Consider the following 22,147-nt stretch of genomic DNA (forward strand, 5'->3'; position numbering starts at 1 on the left):
ATTTTCACATATTTATAGAGTGCATCATCTCCAAATTAAATACATCTTCAGAGAAAGATATAAGTATTATTCAAAATTTTAAATGCATATAATTAATCCTGAAAGCTAAAGTTGCTGAAAGATTGCGACAGCAATTAAGAAAGGCGGTAGATTATGTAATATGTAAATCACATGCATGATATCGCATATGGCAACTAAGATGAGCCACGTTCTTGCTCATAAGAACCAACCGAACCAAACCATGGCGAATACTTCGAGTCCGTAAGGGTAAGTGGCATGCCTTGTGAGTACGTCTCATTTACAGGGGCATAGTCGTCATCGCAACCAAAGAGAGTTGGTTCGAATCCTCCGGCGGCGGGAGAGTAAGTACAAGACGACGTGGCTTCGTGGTCGTTTAAGAAGACAAGCATGTTTTGGTGAAACCAGATCTGAGCTTTCAGGAACTTGACGTATCTAATGGCTTCGTCAAGCATAGAGACAGTGTCCATCTTCGCACCACCAGGGACCATGCTCTGTAGAATCTTGAAACGGTCGCTGATTCGGTGCCGTCTCTCACGGGCCGCCACGCTCTGAGGATCCGTCGACAAAGTGGACGTTGACCTTGACCGTTTTGTTTTTCCGGTTTCGCTACTGTGACCGTGGAAAGGGGAAGAGGATGAGGAAGTGGTGGATGATGAATTAGGGTTTTGGCTACTAAGGTTGAAATCATCCATTGTGATTGTTATAATGGTACTTGTTACGTAGTATGCGTATATATATAGCTAAATATACGAACTGGTGTAGTGCTAACGTTGGTTTTTATTTTTGCTAACGTTTTAGTTAATTGTATCGCGGGGCCATCGATTGTGATGTTTTATTGTGTATATGTAAAATGAAAAGTATCTATAGACGGCGGAAGAGTACATTGATTTACACGAACTTGACTTTTGATGGATGTATATAACAAAATTTCTCTATTAAAATTTCGAGATACACGTCAAACACATATGTGTGATGTCGTAATTTTCTAAACAAAGACAAAAAAACTGTAATGATGCATGGCATTATTATACTGTAGTACGTTCCTAATCTAATTAGACAAATACTTATTGGAAGAGTTATTTAAACACTAGTACACAAATTGATTAAATTGTGTCAGCAGCAGGAGATTTCACGAGATTCAATTTGCAATACACTACTAATAACATAGTAACATTTGAGAGTTTTCTTTCCCTCGAAGAATATGGAAGAGCACGTGAGGATCCGGGTTTCACGTAGTAGTGGGGTTCGGTGAAAACATTGGGATGAAGTGCAGACGAAAAACAAAACCCTAATCATTTCTTACAAACTCAAACTCTACGTACTGTCTTCTCAAACAACTACCTTCATTGCACATTACCCACGTTTATGTACAGTACATGTCCCAATCCATTGATTTGTCATCGTTCTTCTCTCATTTATAGAATAAAAAAATTGTTTTTCTTTCTCCTTTTGAATAAAAACACATTTTAGTCTATAATAGGGAAGTATGATTTTGATTAGACCGGATAACAACAACTATGCTGGAAAGACGCATGAGTTTGCCAATATATATTCTCAAGGATTTGGTCATTCTAGTCTTTCTATTCTATTTTATTGTATCTACGCAATTCCCTTTGATAGTATGAAATTTTAAACAACGATTTCTTAAGTTGTATTTTTTAAAAAATTAACTTATAATATAAGTTTAACTGAGAGAGATAGGTAACTGTCTTCTCGGCTGTTGAGTGAATGAGACGTTACTTTTACGTGAGATAAAAATATCCAACTTATTTTTCTTCAATTATTTTTCTCAAATCGCCTATTTAACCTCCAGTTGCTAGTTCCAGCGAAAGAACGGAATTTGAAAGACTACAACATGTTTTGTAATTAATTAACAAAAGGTTTTGAAGGCTACGTACGGTTTGAATGAAACAAAAATGCTATGTTACGGAAGAATGTTTTGATTTATAAGTGATTTTTGGGTTAAACAGAGTTATTAGTTTTGAAGTATGATATGTTTTAGAAAACATGGAAAATGTTGGATATGGGCCTTGCCCCCTCCAATATTAGAAGGCCCTTAAACAAGATGAGCAATTAAATAAAGCCTTTCACCCAAAAACAGGCCCAGCACCTTCGCAGGGGTAAAATCGTCATTCGCCAAGGATACACAAAGAGTTTCTAGGTTTCTGTGCCATTATAAATACATTAAACCATTGTTTGGAACGGAGATCGGTCCAGAGGTTATTATCCACCAGACAGAGAATCGTGTCGCGCCCGAACTCGCTCTAGCCCGAGATTCCCGCCGCGACTCTCTTTCTCGTGATTTTGCACTTCTGTTTCGTATTGGGTTCTCAGCTCGGCTGATAGTCTATAACTGCCGCAGCGAGACTTCTCTCTTTGTAACTTCAGATTTTCTGTAAAAGCTAATAAAGAAAACTGTTTCGTATCGTCCCAAAAATCTCGTATCATTATTGTAGCTGCTCCCCCCTTGCATAAACAGAAAAGTATTCGGGTTCTGGATGGTTATAGGCCTATAGACCTTGCCAAACTAGATCAACGAAGCTAAGAAGGAAAAATGAGTAAACTAATAAAGGTGTAGTGGTTACATAAGGAAACTAAATGCGAAAGCAAAGTTTTGGATTTTGGTGATGGTGATGTACTCATATGTTACTGTCTGCATTTATTTTGGTACCTTTCCAGCCGCATAGTGACTCAGACACAGTAAAACTAGAAGATGTTCTCTGTTCACACACTATTATTTTTGTTATCTTGTACATATGTATTTTATATTTTAGATCTTCTGTGACGTGGTGTAAATTGATTCATCGCTGAGTTGAAAAACAAAATAAAATAACATACGCACGTCAATCCGAACATATAAAAAAACATTATAGTAATTAGGTGGAAAACAAGAAAAGTTAGGCCCTCTAAAAAAAGCCCAATATGGTGTTGTGCCAGAAGTCGTCTCGCAAACACACCACGGTGTAATCTTCACAGCCTACACGTTTTCTCTAGACCCTTCCATAGATTCCAATGACGCCACGTGACATTCATGTTGGCGAAGTGTTATTGTATTCGCACACGTAGAGATCCGTTTAAATTTAGTAAACTAAACGATAAGAGCATATTTGTAAAGGATTAGACGATTAGTATAAAAGAAAGAGACTATCTTTTGCGATAAACCAAGAAAACATAAACTTTTATAAAAAACGAAGGAGCGTAAAAACAAAAATGTCGAGTGATGAGTTCAGGTTGGTTTCGCCGACGATAGACAATGATGGGAAGCTGCCGAGAAAGTATACGAAGGGAGGCCAAGGTGTTCAGAAGAATCTCTCTCCTCCTCTCGAATGGTTTGTATCGCAGTTCCCTTATATATTTTTTATTTTTGACCTTTGTTACATATATACATATATGGATTAATGGATGGTGAAATAGTGATGATGTTTTGTTATATTTTGCTACATAAATTTATGACACATAATAACTATTTCTATTAGGAAAAAAAATTAAGTTAATTTGTTACCACAAGGTGTCGTAGATGAGTAGTACGAGTAGCATTTACTAATTCTAGTGATTAACTGTGGGCTTATAGAATACGTATCTAATAAACATTTCACAATGATATCGTACGTGGGTTGCGTAGGTATAACGTTCCCGAAGGTACAAAATCACTAGCCTTGGTGGTGGAGGACATAGATGCGCCAGACCCTAGTGGACCGCTCGTGCCATGGACGGTATGGGTAGTCGTGGACATACCGCCTGAGATGAAAGGTTTTCCGGAAGCATTTTCCGGTAAGGAAGACCAGACCGCTGGTATTCGGGAGGGGAATAACGACCACAAGATTCCGGGATGGCGTGGTCCCCTCATGCCTAGCCATGATCACCGTTTCCAGTTCAAGCTCTTTGCTCTCGATGATAAACCAAATCTTGGTCATACGGTAACCAAAAAAACTACATGGTTTATTTTATTAATCATATTTGTTGGTGGTGTAGAAATTTTATGAAGAGTTAGTTTTAAAATGTCAATGGTGGCTCAGGTGACGAAAGAGAGATTGTTGGATGCTATTGAAGGCCACGTGCTAGGAGAAGCGATCTTGACGTGTGTGGCCTAAACACTTTGCGGATACTTAAATACTATAAGTGATATACGTGGACGATCATATCATATGCGAATGTACTCATGGATTTTTTTTTTTTTGGTTTAATGCGAAGAATGTACTGAACTAAGAATTGTACTTCATGTGAAAATAATAAAATTTGTTTGATATCGCAAACTCGAAGCCTAATATTACATAAATTTAAGTGTGTTAACATGAAATATTATGTTAATAATCTAGATAATTATGTTAATAAAAAAGGGAAATTTCTTAAATACACCAGAATTGAGTATTTTTGAAATATTGTGTTAATAGTCTAGATAATATTTCCATGAGATCATATCCACGGAAGTCGTTTCCTGTTTATTTCTGCGAATGACTAGATGTCAGTTCTTAATCTTATGAAGACGTCAACGGTCTGATCATGCATTGGTGATATATTTTTAATTTTTTCATGTTTGTTTCTTTTGGTGCATTGGTGATATATTTTTAATTTTTTCATGTTTGTTTCTTTTGGTGCATTGGTGATATCTTTTTATTTTTCATGTTTGTTTCTTTCGATTTGTGGGAGACATCGTTGGGCTTTACTGCTAGGATTAATTTCGGAATCAATGATAAAGCGATGGCCATTTCCTAGTTGTTAGAGGAAGAGATGGATTTGAGAAGTCTATGGTTTTTCTGCTGATGATTGGATGATATCAATCCATCTACGGTTGTAAATATCCAAGATAATGTATTGAAGTTAATTCCACTGTGGCTTCGAGAATGGACATTTCATTTGGAGTGTCTCCATGACCATATTATTGAAGTAATACAGAAAGCAAATCAGGCTATTGAAGACTATTGTTATGTATCTAAGTTACGACCAACATGTTGACGAAGTTCATAATCTTACGACTATTGGCACTCTTGTCACCTTCGGCGTGCCGCAGCAGCTCGGCTGTCAATTTTGATGCGGTCTGCGTACATTGGGAGACGAATGATCTCTCTTATTTCTTGTAGCAGCACTTGCTCGGTGATGTTGTCGGTTATACATTTTATCACCTATTTTCATACATAAAGATTTGAATCCAGTAAGAGAGTTATTGTGAAGAACAATATACTATGTGCGTAATTGAAAATATGGTTGGAGAAATTTCAAAAATATTTATTAGCTAGGTGATTCTGTTATTTTCTCGTTCATCTAATAATACAAGAATAAGATTAATTAAATATGCTGACCTTATGAGCGATGACAATATCGTTTGGTGTAGGTTTATCAACTCTGATCCGCATGTAAACCCAAACTTGCTTCTTTTGATCCCACCTACACTCTAAAATCTTTCCGGAGTAAGTGGCCGGGTTCAAGTCTTCATCTCCAAACTCCACCGAATAGCCTTCCATAAGCTTTTTCTTTCCTTTTTCGTGCAAGAAGAGCATTCTTCGCCCATCATTCTCATCCATCTCGAACAGAAAGTCAACTGAGTTCATCTCCGCATATTTCCACTTCAGTAGACCTTTATCGGTTAGGGGAGTGTAGGGATCGTCCCAACCCTATTTTAATTAGTCCACAAAACCCAACACATATGTCAGGAAAACTATCCTATCGACACCTAAAACACTGAAATATAAACATCCCTTGGGTTACCTGAAATATTAGGCCATCTGATTCATGCGAAAGCGAAGGAATGGTAACCTTCAAAAGCTTCTCAACAGTGGAAAGTAACCAAAAACCCTTCATTCGGACCTGGGTAATTATAACAACAACAATAACAAAAAAAAAACTTATTATACAAGTGAAAATTAGGAAAATATAATAATAATATGGAATGAGACAGAAAATGCAACTCACTCCAAAAGGCTCCAGGTCGTATCTGTAACAATTTCTACTTGTCCCCCTCTCAGCATCACGGGGTGCGATCACTTCTTTCACGAGCATGTTCCATCTTTCACAGAAAGTCCGCTGGTATTCATTTTAAAATGATCTTTTAAGTTTTATATAATATATAACCGATCGACAATATTGAAATTGATATTATAACATAGGGAACCAAAACCAAAGCATGTGATGAGGTAATGTATGTACCAACCTCTACGACTGATTCGCCGTTGATTGCTACCAGATCATATACGAGGTACCTCCTCCTTGCCTGACCTTCTTCATCCTTTGGAGTATCAATTACCATCTCTCCATCAAGCAAAGTGTAATGATGCACTTTTTCAGAAATTTCCTACCACCGAAAGCCAAAATTAAGGTCAGGGAATTCAAAAACACATGGCACACAAAAGGCCTCTAGTTAAGCAATGATAGAGAAAGCTATTTACTTCACGTGAGTGTTTACAGGGAAAACGCATCTGCACCCTCCGAAACTTAAAGCTCCTATCTATCAAATAGCACCCATCTATAGTTAAGAGCATCATATAACGTGTTCCATCTGCCTTCCATGTCGCATAATAGTACCGCTGCCTCAAAAGTTGCAAACTCTCTCTGTGTGTGGAAAAAGCGTAAAAGATTTAGCTACATCGAGAAACTAGGACCAGAGAACCTCTGAAACCACAGCATTGTATATCCACTTGCTAAATCCTCTTTGTACGCAAATACGGAAAGTAAAGCAGAGACACAGACCTGTCTAACGATACTGGGTGTGAACCTGGGAATCGTGTACATCCTCTTCCCTGCATCATCAAAAATTTAATCTAGTTAATGGTTAAGAGATCACTGAAGCTTACTACTATTCATTATTCTCAACAAACGTGTAACATGCTTTTGATGAACCACACATGCAGGCAAAAAGAGACTAAACATAGTCCATTGGTAGATACTAAGCTCAAATGAGAGACTATGAGTGACTCATGACACACATGTTATAGTATAACTTTTCTGTGTTTTAGTTTTAAGTAAAAATTGAATTATATCAAATATGAGATTCCATAAGAGCAATTTAAATTCCTACCCCAATATTTGTCGTATGCTTTTTATTTGGATAAAGAATCTTATTACAGAACCGCCGGTAAGCTTCCTCCTGACCATGGGGTATTTCATCACCTAAAACGTCATCATTTGACATCTTCACATTTTCCTGAAACAACAAAACAGTAAAAGAAAGACAAGATCCACACCCATCAACAATATGCACCCAAAGATAATCGTAACACGGATTAATTAAATCATTAATATATATGTATACATATATATATAATTTGACCCAAAAAAAAAAATATCTATATATATATATATATAATTTAATTTGATTGTTTGTTTAAACTTTAAATAATAGAAAAGAAAAAAAATGCGTACCACGCTTACTTGAACACGGCCACTCGGAGCCTCGTCATCATCATCGTCATCATCTTGAACAGCTTCACCATTAAGATCAATCTCAGCAGACTTCTTCCATTCAGGAGTTGGTGGGCAAGTAACACTCTCAGGCTTTATTTCGTGATAAAAAGTGTATAAAGCATCAATATAATCTGGTTTATAAATCCCAGGTGGTCGGGCATCAGAGAACATTTTCAGTGCCTGTCAAAGGCCACACAGAGGTAAGAATCTCCATTCTAAACAGGATCAATGCAGCGAATGCACAAGTACAGATCTGAAAGAATTAAACCTGTGTAACGTTCATCGTAGGCGTAGAGCGCATAAGATAATGAACTATCATAAACCCTGTACGGTTATGCCCATGCGTACAATGGACGAGGATATATTTCTTTGTGTGTTTTTGATTAAGGATGAAATGAATAACCTGAAAACAATATCCTCAAATGAGTCACCAACAGTAGATAAGTTTTTACTTCAATTAAAATTCAACTAAATAAACTCCAAGTGAAGAAGAGAATAGAACTTATAAAACAAGTACCTCGTTGACGAAATTGTTTACAGAAACGTTATCTGGCACAGCATCACGACCCCTGCATGCGATCTACAACAGTAAAAAGAAGATAAAGCAATCAGCTAAATGCTGGTGCAGATGATACAATGAATAAAACACACAGAGTATTCGATTAATCACCTTAACATGCTTGATGCCATCCTTCTTTAATTCTAATGTAGGATAGTAACGAGTAGTATTAGTTAGATCAATCACTAGACCAAGCTGAAAAAAAAAGTACCCATTACTTTGGAGATCAGTTGCAAAGCAAAGAGAAAAAAAAAAAGATTGATACAATATTTGAAGGGAAAAAAAAGACTTGCTATACCTTTCGTCCACTAATTCTCTGGTTACGGACCACCTGTTTAAAAGAGTATCTTTTGCCAGGAGGAACATGTTCGTTGTAAGATTCACTAAGGGGAACCTTAGAAGGAATAATGCATCCTATCTCCTGACCAAAACCAGGACAATCAAGCCAACCTGTATCAAAATATCCATACTTTATGAAACCAATGAACATAAAAACCATCGTCTGAGGAAGTAGCAAAGCATATAATATATACCTTGAGGGATCTTGCTTTGGTCATAGACTCTAGTATCTCTTTTCTGGTAAGACTGATCACGGTAGACGGGCTGAGAGATCCTGGTTGGCCTGTCAAATCTCATTCGTTTCCTTCGTTCTTCACGCTCCTATAACACCAACAGATAACTTAATATGACCATTCAGTTAGTATCAACTTCCTCCATCCACTACAAAGGACACATGAATTTATTCGAATTAAGAAGTTATGTAATCAACTATATAGTTTGTTTGTGATTCTGTAAAATCAATGGTACCCGTCTTGCAATCTCAACTGCCGATTCTATTCGGTCTTCAAGACATCTCTTATTTAAAGGATGATCATCGTCTTCTTCGGGCAGGGGTGAAGCATTTAGGTCCATCGCAGCTATCACTGCAAAACCCTAGAATTCAGGAAAATTATCCAAAGCCCTAGAATTCGGTAAACAGAATTTTCAAAGAAAAGCATAAACTCACAAATCTTAGCCGGTCTCGTTTCCAGAATCAGTAACAGGAACGACTTTGACAATAGACGAAATCGAAACCCTACAGGCTACGGGAGAGAGAAATAATTAAAAGACGTGTATGTGGGCTTTAATCCCTACTATAGTAAAAGAGAAGTACACAAGGGATTCGGGTCGGATTTTTCAAAAAATTCCGGGTTAAATTTTCAATCGGATACTTGCCAAATTGTTTTGTTAAATATTTTCCAAATATTTCAATAATATACACCAGATTCCTATCATTTAGGAAACTATATTAATGTTACATTATTATATTTTAGAAAATATATTAATGCTAAATAAAAAATGTCTTATAAGGAAAATTTGTTATGAATATAAAGATCTTAATCTTTTAAAAATATTCTAATTAGTATATTAATTTCTTATATGCAAAAAAAGAAAACTATAATCTTTTTAGTTTAAATCTTTGATATATAGAAAAATATAATTTAAAAATATTTGGTAGAACAAATATATAAATGCATCTAAAATACATAAACAATGGTAATCTAATCAAAAAAAATGTTAATTAGTTTGAATTAGTTAAATTTTTCGAAAAATAAAATTTGAATTATATATATATATATATTGCTATAAAAAAACGAAAGATTTTATAAATTAGTGTGATGTTTAAAATATATGAAATCTTTTTTTTTTTCCTAATATGTTAAATGAAAGATTTTAATCAGAATAAAAAATAGTATATGAAAAGAGTTTAGTGGTATTATTCCAATCTTTATCAATTTGAATTACCTATAAAAAGAATAATATTTTATCAGTAGCATAATTAATGCAAAATTATAGAGATCCATATATATCTAGAAATGGTTATATTTGAATTTTGAAAAAAAATATTTTGACAATTATTAATATATATTTCAATGAATAGTACGAAAATATTTTGGATACAAAAAAAATAATAAAAATTTTAGGATAATTATTTTTTTTTTGGTGTGAAAACGGGAGGAAACCTCCCGATTTATAAGAAAAGAAAAAATTATTATAATTAACTAAAAATACTTTAATAACAATATTTTATCTTTGTAATTATTAATCATCAAATCAGTACTAATAAAAAATCACTCATAAAGAATATATTCCATAAGTTATTTTAAATAAATTACCTTAAATTCTGAATTTTCCTTTAAATGTTCTAAATATATATATTAAATTTAAAGAAATCACTTAAATTTTTTAACAAGCTGAAAAGATTTTTCTATAAGAATTCAATTTACTAACTTACAAACCCAAAAAATCGACACCCTCTCCTCACAATATATAATCATACATTTGTTGAATAAAGACATCAATTTTTTCTTTCCAACTTTTACATTTTATTTTGAGTTTTTCCTTATGATTTATCGTTTACTATTTTTTCTTTTTAATCGTATACTATTTTAGTTTATGGTCTCTTATTCAATATGATGTATATTAATATTTTTATTTTATTTTTATAGGATACAAGTATATACAAATCTTTCAAACTCCTATGTTCTTATGTGATACATGTATATACAAAATTTCGTTCAATATTATACATTTTTATTCTTTTTAAAATACACGGGTTTTTGCTGATTGGTCCGTCACCACATACATTGTGAGTATATAATTTGTTTAATAAACGTTCTTTTATTTAGTTTATTAAAATATTATATTTAATTTCCAAAAACACACTTTTCTCAAAGAATTGAAACCAAATATACATTTCAAAATAATAATTGTTGATACTAAAATAAAGGAAATAATAACACATACGGCAAAACACGTTAAAATAAAAGAAACCTGAAAATATTCTCCTGCGCTACAGCACGAGTCTGAACCTAGCATACGTGACAAAGTACACATCCACGATAGTACATATTCTCATACTTGCTAAATTCAACACCAACAATCCATTTTAACAATTAAAAATTTACATAATTCGGAAAAAAACAAAAACCGACACTTTTCCCCCGCGCTGTAGCGCGGGTCCGGACCTAGTTGATTTGTAGGGAAGAAGTACAAAAGAGAATACTAGGTTGGATCAAAATTATAAAAAATAATTATAGAATTTTTTAATTTAAATTTTTAATTTTTAATTTTTAATTTTTTGTTTAGTGTTTAAAATTGTGTAACTGTAATTTGATTATGAATTTTCTTACTTAGCTTGTTGGATAATTTTTTGTAACTAATATTTGTATTTTATTTTAAATTATATTTTTTATTAATTGTATTAAGTATTTAAGATTATACGATGATATTGTGTTGTTAATTCTGTGATTTAATTTAATTTAGTGGAATATTACTGGTTATTCCGCGGTGTAGCGCGGGTTAAAATATAGCTGGTTTAATATTTTGGAAGATGGTTTTAAATAGTTATAAGTTTGAGCAATGTTATAATTATTGTTATTTAGGGATCAGTGTGGCCACAAGGCCCACTAGAAAAGAAGGTGTGGCCCAAGTAACGGCGAATATATCTTATATAAATAAAACAACTTTTGTGTTCTTCAATCTATCGACTCGGATTTAGGGTTTCTGATCAGACAAACTCTTAGAGAATGATTGCTACGCAAGAAGCAGCAGATAGGTGGTATTTTGGCTGTAAGAGACTTCGTGTCGAAGACAGAACTGAACTCTGTGACGACAATAGGAAAAGAGCGAGGTTATACAACAACAACAAGCCACAACCAGTTTTGTCTGATCAGACCAGAATCACCATCCCTCAGGGGTGGATAGATTGTCCTCGCTTTGGTCAGAGTATAGGATGCATCATTCCTTCAAAGGTTCCCCTCAGTGCATCCTACAACGATGCTCTTCCTCCTGCCAAAATCTACACTTTCAAAAAGTGGTTAGCTAATAATAATACAAGGAAGCTTGGTCTCGTGATTGATCTCACAAATACAACTCGTTACTATCACCCTAGCGGAGAGTCAATCCAGGAGGGAATCGAGCATGTTAAGATCCCCTGCTCTGGCCGTGATGCTGTGCCAGATAGTACCTCTTTAACCACCTTTGTCAGCAAGGTTAATCAGTTCGAGAAACACAACCGCTCAAATAAGTATGTCCTCGTTCATTGCACACACGGGCATAATCGGTGTATGGGCTATGTACGTATGTGTATCAGTCATGGTTAAGCCATGGGGGCACGTTTTGTAAACACTAGTTTTAATAATGTTCTAATACTACGGCAGTCGCCTAAAAAAACTTTAGAAATTATTTTGAGTGTATTAATTTGTTTCGGTTGCGTATTTAAGAATCCATATCTTGCAGAGTTACTTTGTTTGACAGGCACACCACACATGCATGCCCTGAGTGGAAAAATGTATAAGAATATCAAGACGACAAGACCAATTCTATATGCGGTTGTCTGTCTCTGTTGCAACTCATAAAGGCTTAGCTAGGGATCGATCTATAGCATTTTGGTCTAGCTTACCTTTTACTTTGTAATTACCTTTTACTTCACATTCTATTGCAACAATTAAGTTTTGCATACCCTGATGAAATTTTGTCCCTGCGACAAAGATAATCATGAATGCAACATTAGCATGCATTGTTATCATCGTTTGTGTTCTGTTTTACACAACACATATGCTTATTTTTGAGAGATGATTGAAGTACTTCTTGTTTAAGGATGTTATTTGCATGGTCTTTGATTAAAATCTTCTCTAATTCTAGTTGTTCATTTAAAGCAGGATTTATGGATTAAGAAGTTCAGATAACGATCACAAGATCAAAACTAGACGTTACAACAGAGCCGCATGCATTGGATATATAAAAGCCTTTGATACATACATATTTGATATTTCATAGGGAGAAATTAAAGTGGTATTTGCTATTTTGCTGGAATTAAATTTGAATGAAATCTTAGAGAGAATGCCCGGATTTATGGTAACTAAGGTTACCACTTTTTTTTTTTTTTTTATATTGATTTTCAAAACTTGAATCACAAACGGACTGACTCTCAATTAAGTTGAAAAAAAAAAAAAAAAAAAAACACCAAACCAAATCATGGAAAAAATGCAAGAAAGGGAAAATGACTCAAACCAGAAAGAAAATAATAAAGTCAAAGGAAAACACACCAAACAAAATCCTTCATGAATGTAATTACGTGCCGTGGTCGGGGCAAGCAGTGTCATCAAAGAGGCTAGTAAAGGACCTAACAACAACTCTTGGCTCAAGCACAATGGAAACAGTGTTCTGTTGTCCAATATGTTCGTGAGTTATCCTTTTCAGGTTGTCAAATTCTGATTCAGCAACATAACCTCCAAGCCGTATAACCACTGTCTTTAACGTTTTTACATTCAGTAGGCGTAGAAGATGTATGAATGAATGCACGGGTACATGATCGGCTTCCTCCTCTGGTTGCTTCACCACGTCAACTGTGAGATGCTTTAGCGCAGGTGAATTTTGTAAAAGCCTTCCTATTCCGGGAAGAAGGGATTCGAGAATCATAGTTTCAAGTGTTAAATCTTCCACCTTGAACGTTGGGAAAGGAAAATCATGGACCTGAGCAAGAGATGATGACAACACATCAAGGAAGGTGGACCCAAAGGTAAGCTTCTTTACGTTCTGCAACTTTAGCATCATGGCTGGTAGAAAATCTTCAACCTTCGTCAACCATCTAATGTTGCTGATGTTTAATTTTGCTTCCTTGAGAGAAGAAACATCCACTAAAACACATGGTGATGCAATAGACAACCTCAGATAACGTATATTTGGTGCTTCAATCTTTACTGCCGCGTCTGATACATCGTGGTTCCAATACATCATATCTATGTCCAAGTTCTCAACACTTGGTGCCTCGCGGAGGTCAAAATACACAAGCTGATCTTCACACTGATGTAGTGTCAAACTTCTCATGACTGGACAACCAACGAGAATATTATCAAGAGCCTGTTGGGGAAGATATGGACAATATAGGGCCAAACTCCTTAACGAACACCACGACACAGGCTTTGGCATCGGTTTCATATGGGGATGCTCCACGATAAGTCGCTTTATGCTACCGTTGTCAAAGAATTCGTCCATGAAAGAATACTCGTGGTCAGAACCGATGAACCTAAGGACCATATTTTCAGGTTTGACCATCATGAAAAAACATAGACAATCGTCTACGTCATTGTCCCGTTTAGGAACCCTATCTACACGTAGATGAAACGTAGATATCTTCTCTGTTGTCAAACGATGCATATTAGACGTTATCGGGATTGCCGAACTTTCATCGCCACGGTACACTATGCAGACAGAGGGGATTATCTTCCACGCATTCTCCCATTTTTTTGACAAAACGGAAGTAGAAATAGCGAACTTGAGAGGCAAAAACGAAATTATTTTGCTGAGTAGCTCTTCCGGTAGTTTATCGATCGGAGCAGTCATTCTAACAAGGCAGCTAGTAAACGTCTCTCCTCTGCTTTGGATTACAAATATATGTACAGTATTTATAAACAAACCACCACATTCAAAAAAGGAAATATATCATCAAAATAGGAAAGAGGGAATAGACAGGAAAAAGAAAATATCCATTGTTCAAAAAAGAAAGAAAAGTAACGGGACGACATATTTGTTGTATTCGAAGAGAGTGATTCATTTTAACTCCCATGGGCCACGGCCCAACACAATTACAATTGTTTTGTAAACTTTTTGGATTTCCATTTACCTTTACACGTATTAGCCATTGTTTCTATTTTTGCATTATTTCTTTTTTTTTTTGGTCATTTTAGTTTTGGATTTATGTCATCTACTATTGTCGCATACAGTTCATGATAATAAACAAAAATAAAGGTTGGTTTCATTGTGTCTTGAAATTTAATCATTCAGATTAACAGCTTACCCAGTTTTCATCGATATTAAACCAAAAATTAGCAAAGTTAACCAAACAATTTAGGATTGATTCACTAAAGTTCTCAAAACCGGAATCACCAATTACAACTATTATTCGACATTTTTTTTTTTTTTTTTGAAAATAACGATTTCTGTTTTTATTTACTTATTTGGTTAAGAATGTAAATATTTTATTAAGAATTAGAAAGAACTAATTTTTTTTTACTTATAGAATTCAGTCAAACGACATGCATTTTACAAAAAAAGCAGTGAAGCTTCTTATATCATTTAACAATGGTTTTGGGATACATGAATATTGGGTGTTTAGGGTTAACATGTTTGTCTTCTCCAATACGTTATATAGCGAAATCAATTTGCTTTGTTTTGTATTAGTCAATAATAACCAAATCCATCAATCTAGCTAGGTAGTTTATATCTACATGACTATGCCAACAAAAAAAGTGGTTTCTTTTATCCCCGCAAATAATGAGCAAAAGGAAGATATTTACTGAAGTAAGAGTAGAAGATGTAAATGATACATAGGCTATACAAATTACCAAATCTCAATCGTTCTTCCGTGCAGTCCAAGAAACACAAAATCGCAAAAGAGTAAAACAATTTGATCAGACATATAATAACGTTTTACTCCCTATCTATAGGATTTTATGTCTCTGTTATAACCTAGGGTCGAACATCCAGTGCATTTTCCTAGAGTGGTAATACTACACGACCATGGTCAAACCGAAACCAGCGGATCCAATTTTCAAATCTAGCAGCATGTTCAAGATTTCTCCAGCTGAGAAGTTTGCAGCAATTGAGGCGCGATACCTCATACCCATATAAACTTTCAGCAGTAAGATTCTCTTCTCCAATAGCAACATTGTACCAATACAAATATACAGTTTGTTATGTAAGAAAAAAAAGAAAAAGAAGAAGAAATTGTCAACAACAAAAAATCACGATAGATTGATTAAAATTAACGCATCAGAGAACACATGAAAATATAGCCAACTCTCCATGAAATTGTCATGGTGTGCGATATGCATACTGCATGCAGAGCATATATACACAAGACCTTCTTTTTCTTGTAAAAGACTTTTCCCATAGTGCCAAAGACTATGCAATAAAACAAAACGCTACCGTTTAACAGAAATTTCAACGTTGAAAAACAAACGACTCACATGATGTGACATCTAAGCGCTACCGTTTCGTTTCAGTTTTCCAATATCACATCAAAACACTGCCGTAGATTGGAGAAAGAAACGAAAGAAAATACAAGAATAACGAAAAAATACAAAAATTCCGAGTTTAACATAATGAAATCAGTAACGAGCGCCAGAATTAGGGTAAAAAAATAGAAATAAAAATAACTTTATAATTGACAAGAAGTGCTTTTATTAGTAACGTGACCTAACTAATCCCAAAAACTAACTTAATCACATCACATGAGCGAGCTTCCATTTCTCAGTGATCATGATTTACAAGAAGTTAAACCGTTCAACGATATTGAGAAGGATAGCTCATGAGTCATGACTGAAAATTTGATGACATATAATAACGTTTTACTCCTTTTTTTTTTTTTTGGCGGCAACGTTTTACTCCCTATCTATATGATTTTATGTCTCTGTTATAACCTAGGGTCGAACATCCAGTGCATTTTGTGTTTCTTGGACTGCACGGAAGAACGATTGAGATTTAGTAATTTGTATAGCCTATGTATCATCTACATCTTCTACTCTCACTTCAGTAAATACCTTACTTTTGGGATAAAAGAAACCACTTTTTTTTGTTGGCATAGTCATGTAGATATAAACTACCTAGATTGATGGATTTGGTTATTATTGACTAATACAAAACAAAGCAAATTGATTTAGCTATATAACGTATTAGAGAAGACAAACCTGCTAACCCTAAACACCCAATATTCATGTATCCCAAAACCATTGTTTAATTAGTTCAACGGTCATAGAAGCATCATATAGTCTCTACTTGCGGCGTGCGACCTGACTATCGTTTCGTATGCGGTCAGCGTACATTGGGAGACGGATGATCTCTTTTATCTCCTGAAGCAACACCTCCTCAGTGATATTATCATTTATGCTCTTTATCACCTATTTTAATTTCACAACACAATATACAACATCACTTTTTTAGCTGAGAAATCATATAGGAAGTCCATTTGACAAAAGCCATACATTAAATTTAACCGTTCAACTGACCTTCCGAGCAGTGTTGATATCATTTGGCGTAGTTTTGTCAACTCTGATCCGCATACTAACCCAAACTTTCTTATCCTTATCCCATGAACACTCTACAATCTTCCCATTGTAACTTGACAGGTCCGAATCATCTCTAAACTCAACCAAGTATCCTTCCATACGCTTTTTCTTCCCTCTTTCATGCAAGAAGAGGAAACCTCGCCCCTCATCCTCACCCGTCTCAAACAGAAAGTCTACTGAGTTCATTTCTGCATACTTCCACTTCAATAAACCTTTATGAGTTCGTGGAACATAAGGGTCGTCCCAGCCCTGATAATTACTCCATCAAACCAAATGCAAGTCAAGCTCAAGTAATGCAATCTTCCTACTTTCTCCAGGTTAAAGATAATACTAATCTCATAAATTTGTGTCCCTCAGCTTTCAGGAAAAATTATCTACTCAGACCTACAATATAGACATCCCTTGGTTACCTGAAATATTAGGCCATCTGCTTCATGCGAAAGCGATGGAATGGTATTCTTCAAAAGCTTCTCAACAGTAGAAAGTAACCAAAAACCCTTCATCCGTACCTGAGCAACAACAATAATTTTACCAACAATTTATACGAAGGAAACTATGGTGTGGGACAGAAAATGCAACTCACCGCAAAAGGCTCAAGGTCATATCTGTAGCAATGACTTCTGAGCTTCTCAGCTCCACGAGGTCCGATCACCTCACGAACAAACATGTTCCATCTCTCACAGAAAGTCCGCTGGTTCATATTTAAATCAACTGTAAGTTATCTTTAGTATCTATAATACGTAACAATGGTTGACACTGAGTAACAACGACAGCTGACATATTGGAAAACAACCTTGGTCATAGTCTCGGTTAGGTAAATACTGAATGCTAAGTTCACGAGCTAATGAACTCATTCCAACGTAAATAATAATAAGGGAACTACAGTTCCAACCTCTACAACTGATTCGCCGTTGATTGCTACCATATCATATACGAGGTACCTCCTCCTCGCCTCCCCTTGTTCACCTGTCGGGGTATCTATGACCATCTCTCCATCAAGCAAAGTGTAGTGATGCACTTTATCAGACATTCCCTACCACCGAAAACCAAATAGGTCAGGGAATACACAAGTTTAGATATCGACACAAAAGGCCTATAAGCAATGACAGAGAATTACTCACTCCATCTGAGTGCTTACAGGGAAAACGCATCTGTACCCTCCGAAACTTAAAGCTCCTATCTATCAGGTAGCACCCATCTATAGTTAAGAGCATCATATAACGTGTTCCATCTGCCTTCCATGTTGCATAATAATACCGCTGCCTCAAAAGTTGTAAACTCTCCCTGTGTAAGCAAAAAGCTTAAGATTTAACTACATTGAGAAACTAGGACTAATGAACCTCTGAAATTGAGAATATAAACTTGCTAAATCCTCTTTGTATGCAATAACCAAAGTAGAGCAGAGTGTCATACCTGTCTAAAGATACAGGGTGCGAACCTGGGAATTGCATACATCCTCTTCCCTGGATCAGAGAAGTTTTCATTCATTAAATGATTAAAGATCACATTATCTAACTCACTGAAGCTTATTATTATTGCATTAGTCTCAATAAACATTTAGCATGATCTTAATGAAATATACAGAGAGGAAACAACATTAGGCTAAACATAATATACCATATGAGAACATAGAGAGAAAATAACTAAGAATAACAAATAAGCAGCTCAAACTCATACCCCGATATTCATCATAAGCATCTTATAACAAAATTGCCGGTAAGCTTCCTCCTGATAATGGGGTATTTCATCACCCAAAATGTCATCATTTGACATCTTCACATTCTCCTGACTGATTTCCTGAACAATGAAACAGTAAAGAAAGTCAAGATCAGAAACAGACCCATCAGATGACTCAAGCAAAGTGAATTTGACACTTTATGAACTTTGTCAGCTATGAAAGACTCAACTGCACCCATCAATATGCACACAAAGATAATCTTAGGAACAGTATATACTTTTTAGATGATACCATTATTTTCCAGGATCACGAAGAAGTAAATAAATGACCTAGAAACAACAGTAAATGAAGCTGAAATAAGATTATGAGCTCTGTCTAACAAGGGCAAGAGCTTAACAATGCATGCAGGATGTAAATGAGTTATGAGTGTTAAACTCAAGATCTTAATAAACAATAAGCACTTGTTTGCACCACGCTTACTTGAACAGGGTCAGGCGGCGTATCATCATCATCATCATCTTGAACAGCTTCACCATTAAGATCAAGCTCAGCAGACCTCTTCCATTCAGGAGTTGGTGGGCAAGTAACACTCTCAGGCTTTATTTCGTGATAAAAAGTGTATAAAGCATCAATATAATCTGGTTTATAAATCCCAGGTGGTCGGGCATCAGAGAACATTTTCAGTGCCTGTCAAAGGCCACACAGAGGTAAGAATCTCCATTTTTAACAGGATCAATATAGCGAATGCACAAGTACATATCTGGAAGAATTAAACCTGTGTAACGTTCATCGTAGGCGTAGAGCGCATAAGATAATGAACTATCATAAACCCTGTCCGGTTATGCCCATGCGTACAATGGACGAGGATATATTTCTTTGTGTGTTTTTGATTAAGGATGAAATGAATAACCTGAAAATAGTATCCTCAAATGAGCCACCAACAGTAGATAAGTTTGTACTTCAATTAAAACTCAACTCAAGAGGAGATAATAAACTCCAAGTGAAGAAGAGAATAGAACTTATGAAACAAGTACCTCGTTGACGAAATTGTTTACAGAAACGTTATCTGGCACAGCATCACGACCCCTGCATGCGATCTACAACAGTAAAAAGAAGATAAAGCAATCAGCTAAATGCTAGTGCAGATGATACAAAGAATAAAACACACAGAGTATTCGATTAATCACCTTAACATGCTTGATGCCATCCTTCTTTAATTCTAATGTAGGATAGTAACGAGTAGTATTAGTTAGATCAATCACAAGACCAAGCTGAAGAAAATAGCCATTACTTTGGAGATCAGATGCATAGCAAAGCAAAAAAGATTGATACATGTAAAGGAAAAAAAGAAGAGTTACCTTTCGTCCATTAATTCTCTGGTTACGGACCACCTGTTTAAAAGAGTATCTTTTGCCAGGAGGAACATGTTCGTTGTAAGATTCACTAAGAGGAACCTTAGAAGGAATAATGCATCCTATCTCCAGACCAAAACCAGGACAATCAAGCCAACCTGTATCAAAATATCCATACTTTATGAAACCAATGAACATAAAACCATCGTTAGAGGAAGTATAGCAAAGCATATAATATAACCTTGAGGGATCTTGCTTTGGTCATAAACTCTAGTATCTCTGTTCTGGTAAGACTGATCACGGAAGACAGGCTGAGAGATTCTGGTTGGCCTGTCAAATCTCATTCGTTTCCTTCGTTCTTCACGCTCCTATAACACCAAAAGGAAAAATAACGTAATCTATCAGAGGGGTTTTCAAATAATAGACTTTGTAATGTAGTGAACTCTAGAGTCTGTGATAATGGAATTGGTATTGTGTTAGTACCCGTCTTGCGATCTCAACAGCAGATTCAATTCGATCTTCAAGACGTCTCTTAAAGGGCTCATCGTCTTCTTCGGGTTGGGGTGAAGCATTAAGGTCCATCGCAGCCGATCAATCAGTCGATGGCTATTGCCAAAACAACATCATTTTATCAAAATCCCAATTCCCAATCGGCTCCTCTGTAACCGATTGCCAAAATCAATGCAAAGAGATCGACACAAATTCGAGGCAGTAGGAGAATCAGAAAGAATGAGAGAGCGAGACGAAATCAGAATTAAAACTATAATCGAAACCTAGAAGAGGAGATGATGGCTAAGATATGTACCCTTTATAACCAACCAGCTTGCCGTACATACAAAATTTTAATTAAAAAAAAAAGAGAAACCTATTGTCAGATTTGAACCGTGGCCTGATCTGGAAAACCTCTCACACTAACCAGCAGAACCAAGAAATATTTCAACAAAGCACCAGCTAAGTAAACTAATGTACTCTTGCGCAAGTCGCAAGCTTATTTGATTAGATTCTCAAATTCAATTCAATGCGAAGTTATTGTGGTTTCTACTTCTGTGTCTCCTTCTTTCTGATATGCTTTTGCAATAACAGTTCAAGATTCGGCATCATTTCCTTTCAATACCAATTGCCTTCCTTGGTACTGATTTGTTTTGTTAAAAAACTTGCAATATTCTCTCATCATTTCCAATAACTGCTTGCTGTTCATTTTCCATTAACGAGATTTCCTGTTTTTGACATAAACATCATGTTAAAAGACATGTTTGGTTGTTTGAGAAAGTGCCGTGAAGCAAAAGCAGATGGAATTAAAGAGGACAGTAGTTAAATACAATGAAAAATAAGAAATCTCCATCCTGGAGTTTCAGATGGACAACATTCGTTTTTTCTTTTTATCATCACCCGTTATTTACTTTGACAAGGTTCATCTGATGGTTTATAATTGAGTTTGGTCTTATTATTATTATTTCATATAATTAGATAACTATTGTGTGTGTAATTAAGTGAAGAGGTGTGTATTAATGGGTACACATGAAAGGGTGTATACGTTATATTGTTGCGTTGGTTCGTGACTTGTTGTGAACGGTTGCGACCGTGTACGTAAGACATGTATATATAAGTGTATGTGTTCTTGTAATAAGTTAACAAGTTTCACTATAATAAAAATTCAGTTTCTGTTCTTGTCTTTTACAAGAGAAGAGACAAAAGTCTCTTACTCTGTTTTTTCTTCTTCTCTCTCAAATATTCCAACATGGTATCAGAGCTTTATTGGTCTTAGAGCCTTTAGAAGCAAAACAAAAATAAGAAGAAATCCGCTGCTAGTAAAAGAGAGATGGAGTCAACAAATTTATGGTGAGAAGAAGATGAAGAAGAAGAAGACATAGAAGAAGAAGGAAGGAAAGAGGTGATGACAAGAGAGAGCATCATCAACTTTCACAAAGAGTTTCATCAAGAAGAAGGCTCCAAAGGGATGATGAAGATAAGGAATCTTCTCAAAAGGAAATGGAAACTAGATGTGATGTTAGAATTGTGGAAGGAGAATCTT

The 22,147-nt window shown here is 35.4% G+C and overlaps 5 protein-coding genes across 6 annotated transcripts; 1 reads left to right on the plus strand and 4 right to left on the minus strand.

Moving 5' to 3' along the window:
* Positions 1–194: 194 nt before the first annotated feature.
* On the minus strand, positions 195–713 carry LOC111830227 (transcription factor bHLH140). Its single transcript, XM_023781870.1, has one exon. It carries the CDS (start codon positions 711–713, stop codon positions 195–197), a length of 519 nt encoding a protein of 172 aa, XP_023637638.1.
* Positions 714–3,189: 2,476 nt separating this feature from the next.
* Positions 3,190–4,192, plus strand: LOC17884456 (UPF0098 protein CPn_0877/CP_0992/CPj0877/CpB0906). The gene is made up of 3 exons (XM_006289266.2): positions 3,190–3,350; positions 3,644–3,938; positions 4,038–4,192. The coding sequence occupies exons 1-3, from the start codon at positions 3,232–3,234 to the stop codon at positions 4,110–4,112; spliced, it is 489 nt and encodes a 162-aa protein (XP_006289328.1). The 5' UTR covers positions 3,190–3,231; the 3' UTR covers positions 4,113–4,192.
* An 817-nt stretch (positions 4,193–5,009) lies between these two features.
* Positions 5,010–8,893, minus strand: LOC17883952 (mRNA-capping enzyme). Its single transcript, XM_023781391.1, has 15 exons — positions 8,783–8,893; positions 8,509–8,635; positions 8,274–8,425; positions 8,087–8,170; positions 7,934–7,996; positions 7,685–7,819; positions 7,375–7,596; positions 7,031–7,156; positions 6,703–6,752; positions 6,402–6,564; positions 6,167–6,307; positions 5,929–6,039; positions 5,725–5,823; positions 5,319–5,630; positions 5,010–5,141 (listed from the first exon to the last, which is right to left on the minus strand). The coding sequence occupies exons 1-15, from the start codon at positions 8,885–8,887 to the stop codon at positions 5,010–5,012; spliced, it is 2,022 nt and encodes a 673-aa protein (XP_023637159.1). The 5' UTR covers positions 8,888–8,893.
* A 4,197-nt stretch (positions 8,894–13,090) lies between these two features.
* On the minus strand, positions 13,091–14,362 carry LOC17884486 (putative F-box/LRR-repeat protein At3g28410). Its single transcript, XM_023781816.1, has one exon. The coding sequence runs from the start codon at positions 14,360–14,362 to the stop codon at positions 13,091–13,093; it is 1,272 nt and encodes a 423-aa protein (XP_023637584.1).
* A 2,290-nt stretch (positions 14,363–16,652) lies between these two features.
* LOC17881235 (mRNA-capping enzyme) lies at positions 16,653–20,907 on the minus strand. Of its 2 annotated transcripts, none has more exons than XM_023781390.1 (15): positions 20,599–20,907; positions 20,357–20,483; positions 20,122–20,273; positions 19,951–20,034; positions 19,798–19,860; positions 19,539–19,673; positions 19,244–19,450; positions 18,763–18,882; positions 18,499–18,548; positions 18,207–18,369; positions 17,978–18,118; positions 17,669–17,776; positions 17,496–17,594; positions 17,026–17,286; positions 16,653–16,917 (listed from the first exon to the last, which is right to left on the minus strand). In XM_023781390.1, exons 1-15 carry the CDS (start codon positions 20,695–20,697, stop codon positions 16,792–16,794), a joined length of 1,935 nt encoding a protein of 644 aa, XP_023637158.1. In that variant the 5' UTR covers positions 20,698–20,907; the 3' UTR covers positions 16,653–16,791. The 2 variants fall into 2 exon arrangements, with proteins under 2 accessions (XP_023637158.1, XP_006286466.1); XM_006286404.2 differs by having other exon boundaries at positions 17,026–17,334; positions 20,599–20,906.
* Positions 20,908–22,147: the final 1,240 nt, after the last annotated feature.

The sequence above is a fragment of the Capsella rubella genome, unplaced genomic scaffold (genome assembly GCF_000375325.1).
Source record: "Capsella rubella cultivar Monte Gargano unplaced genomic scaffold, Caprub1_0 scaffold_6, whole genome shotgun sequence".
Taxonomy (NCBI): domain Eukaryota; kingdom Viridiplantae; phylum Streptophyta; class Magnoliopsida; order Brassicales; family Brassicaceae; genus Capsella; species Capsella rubella.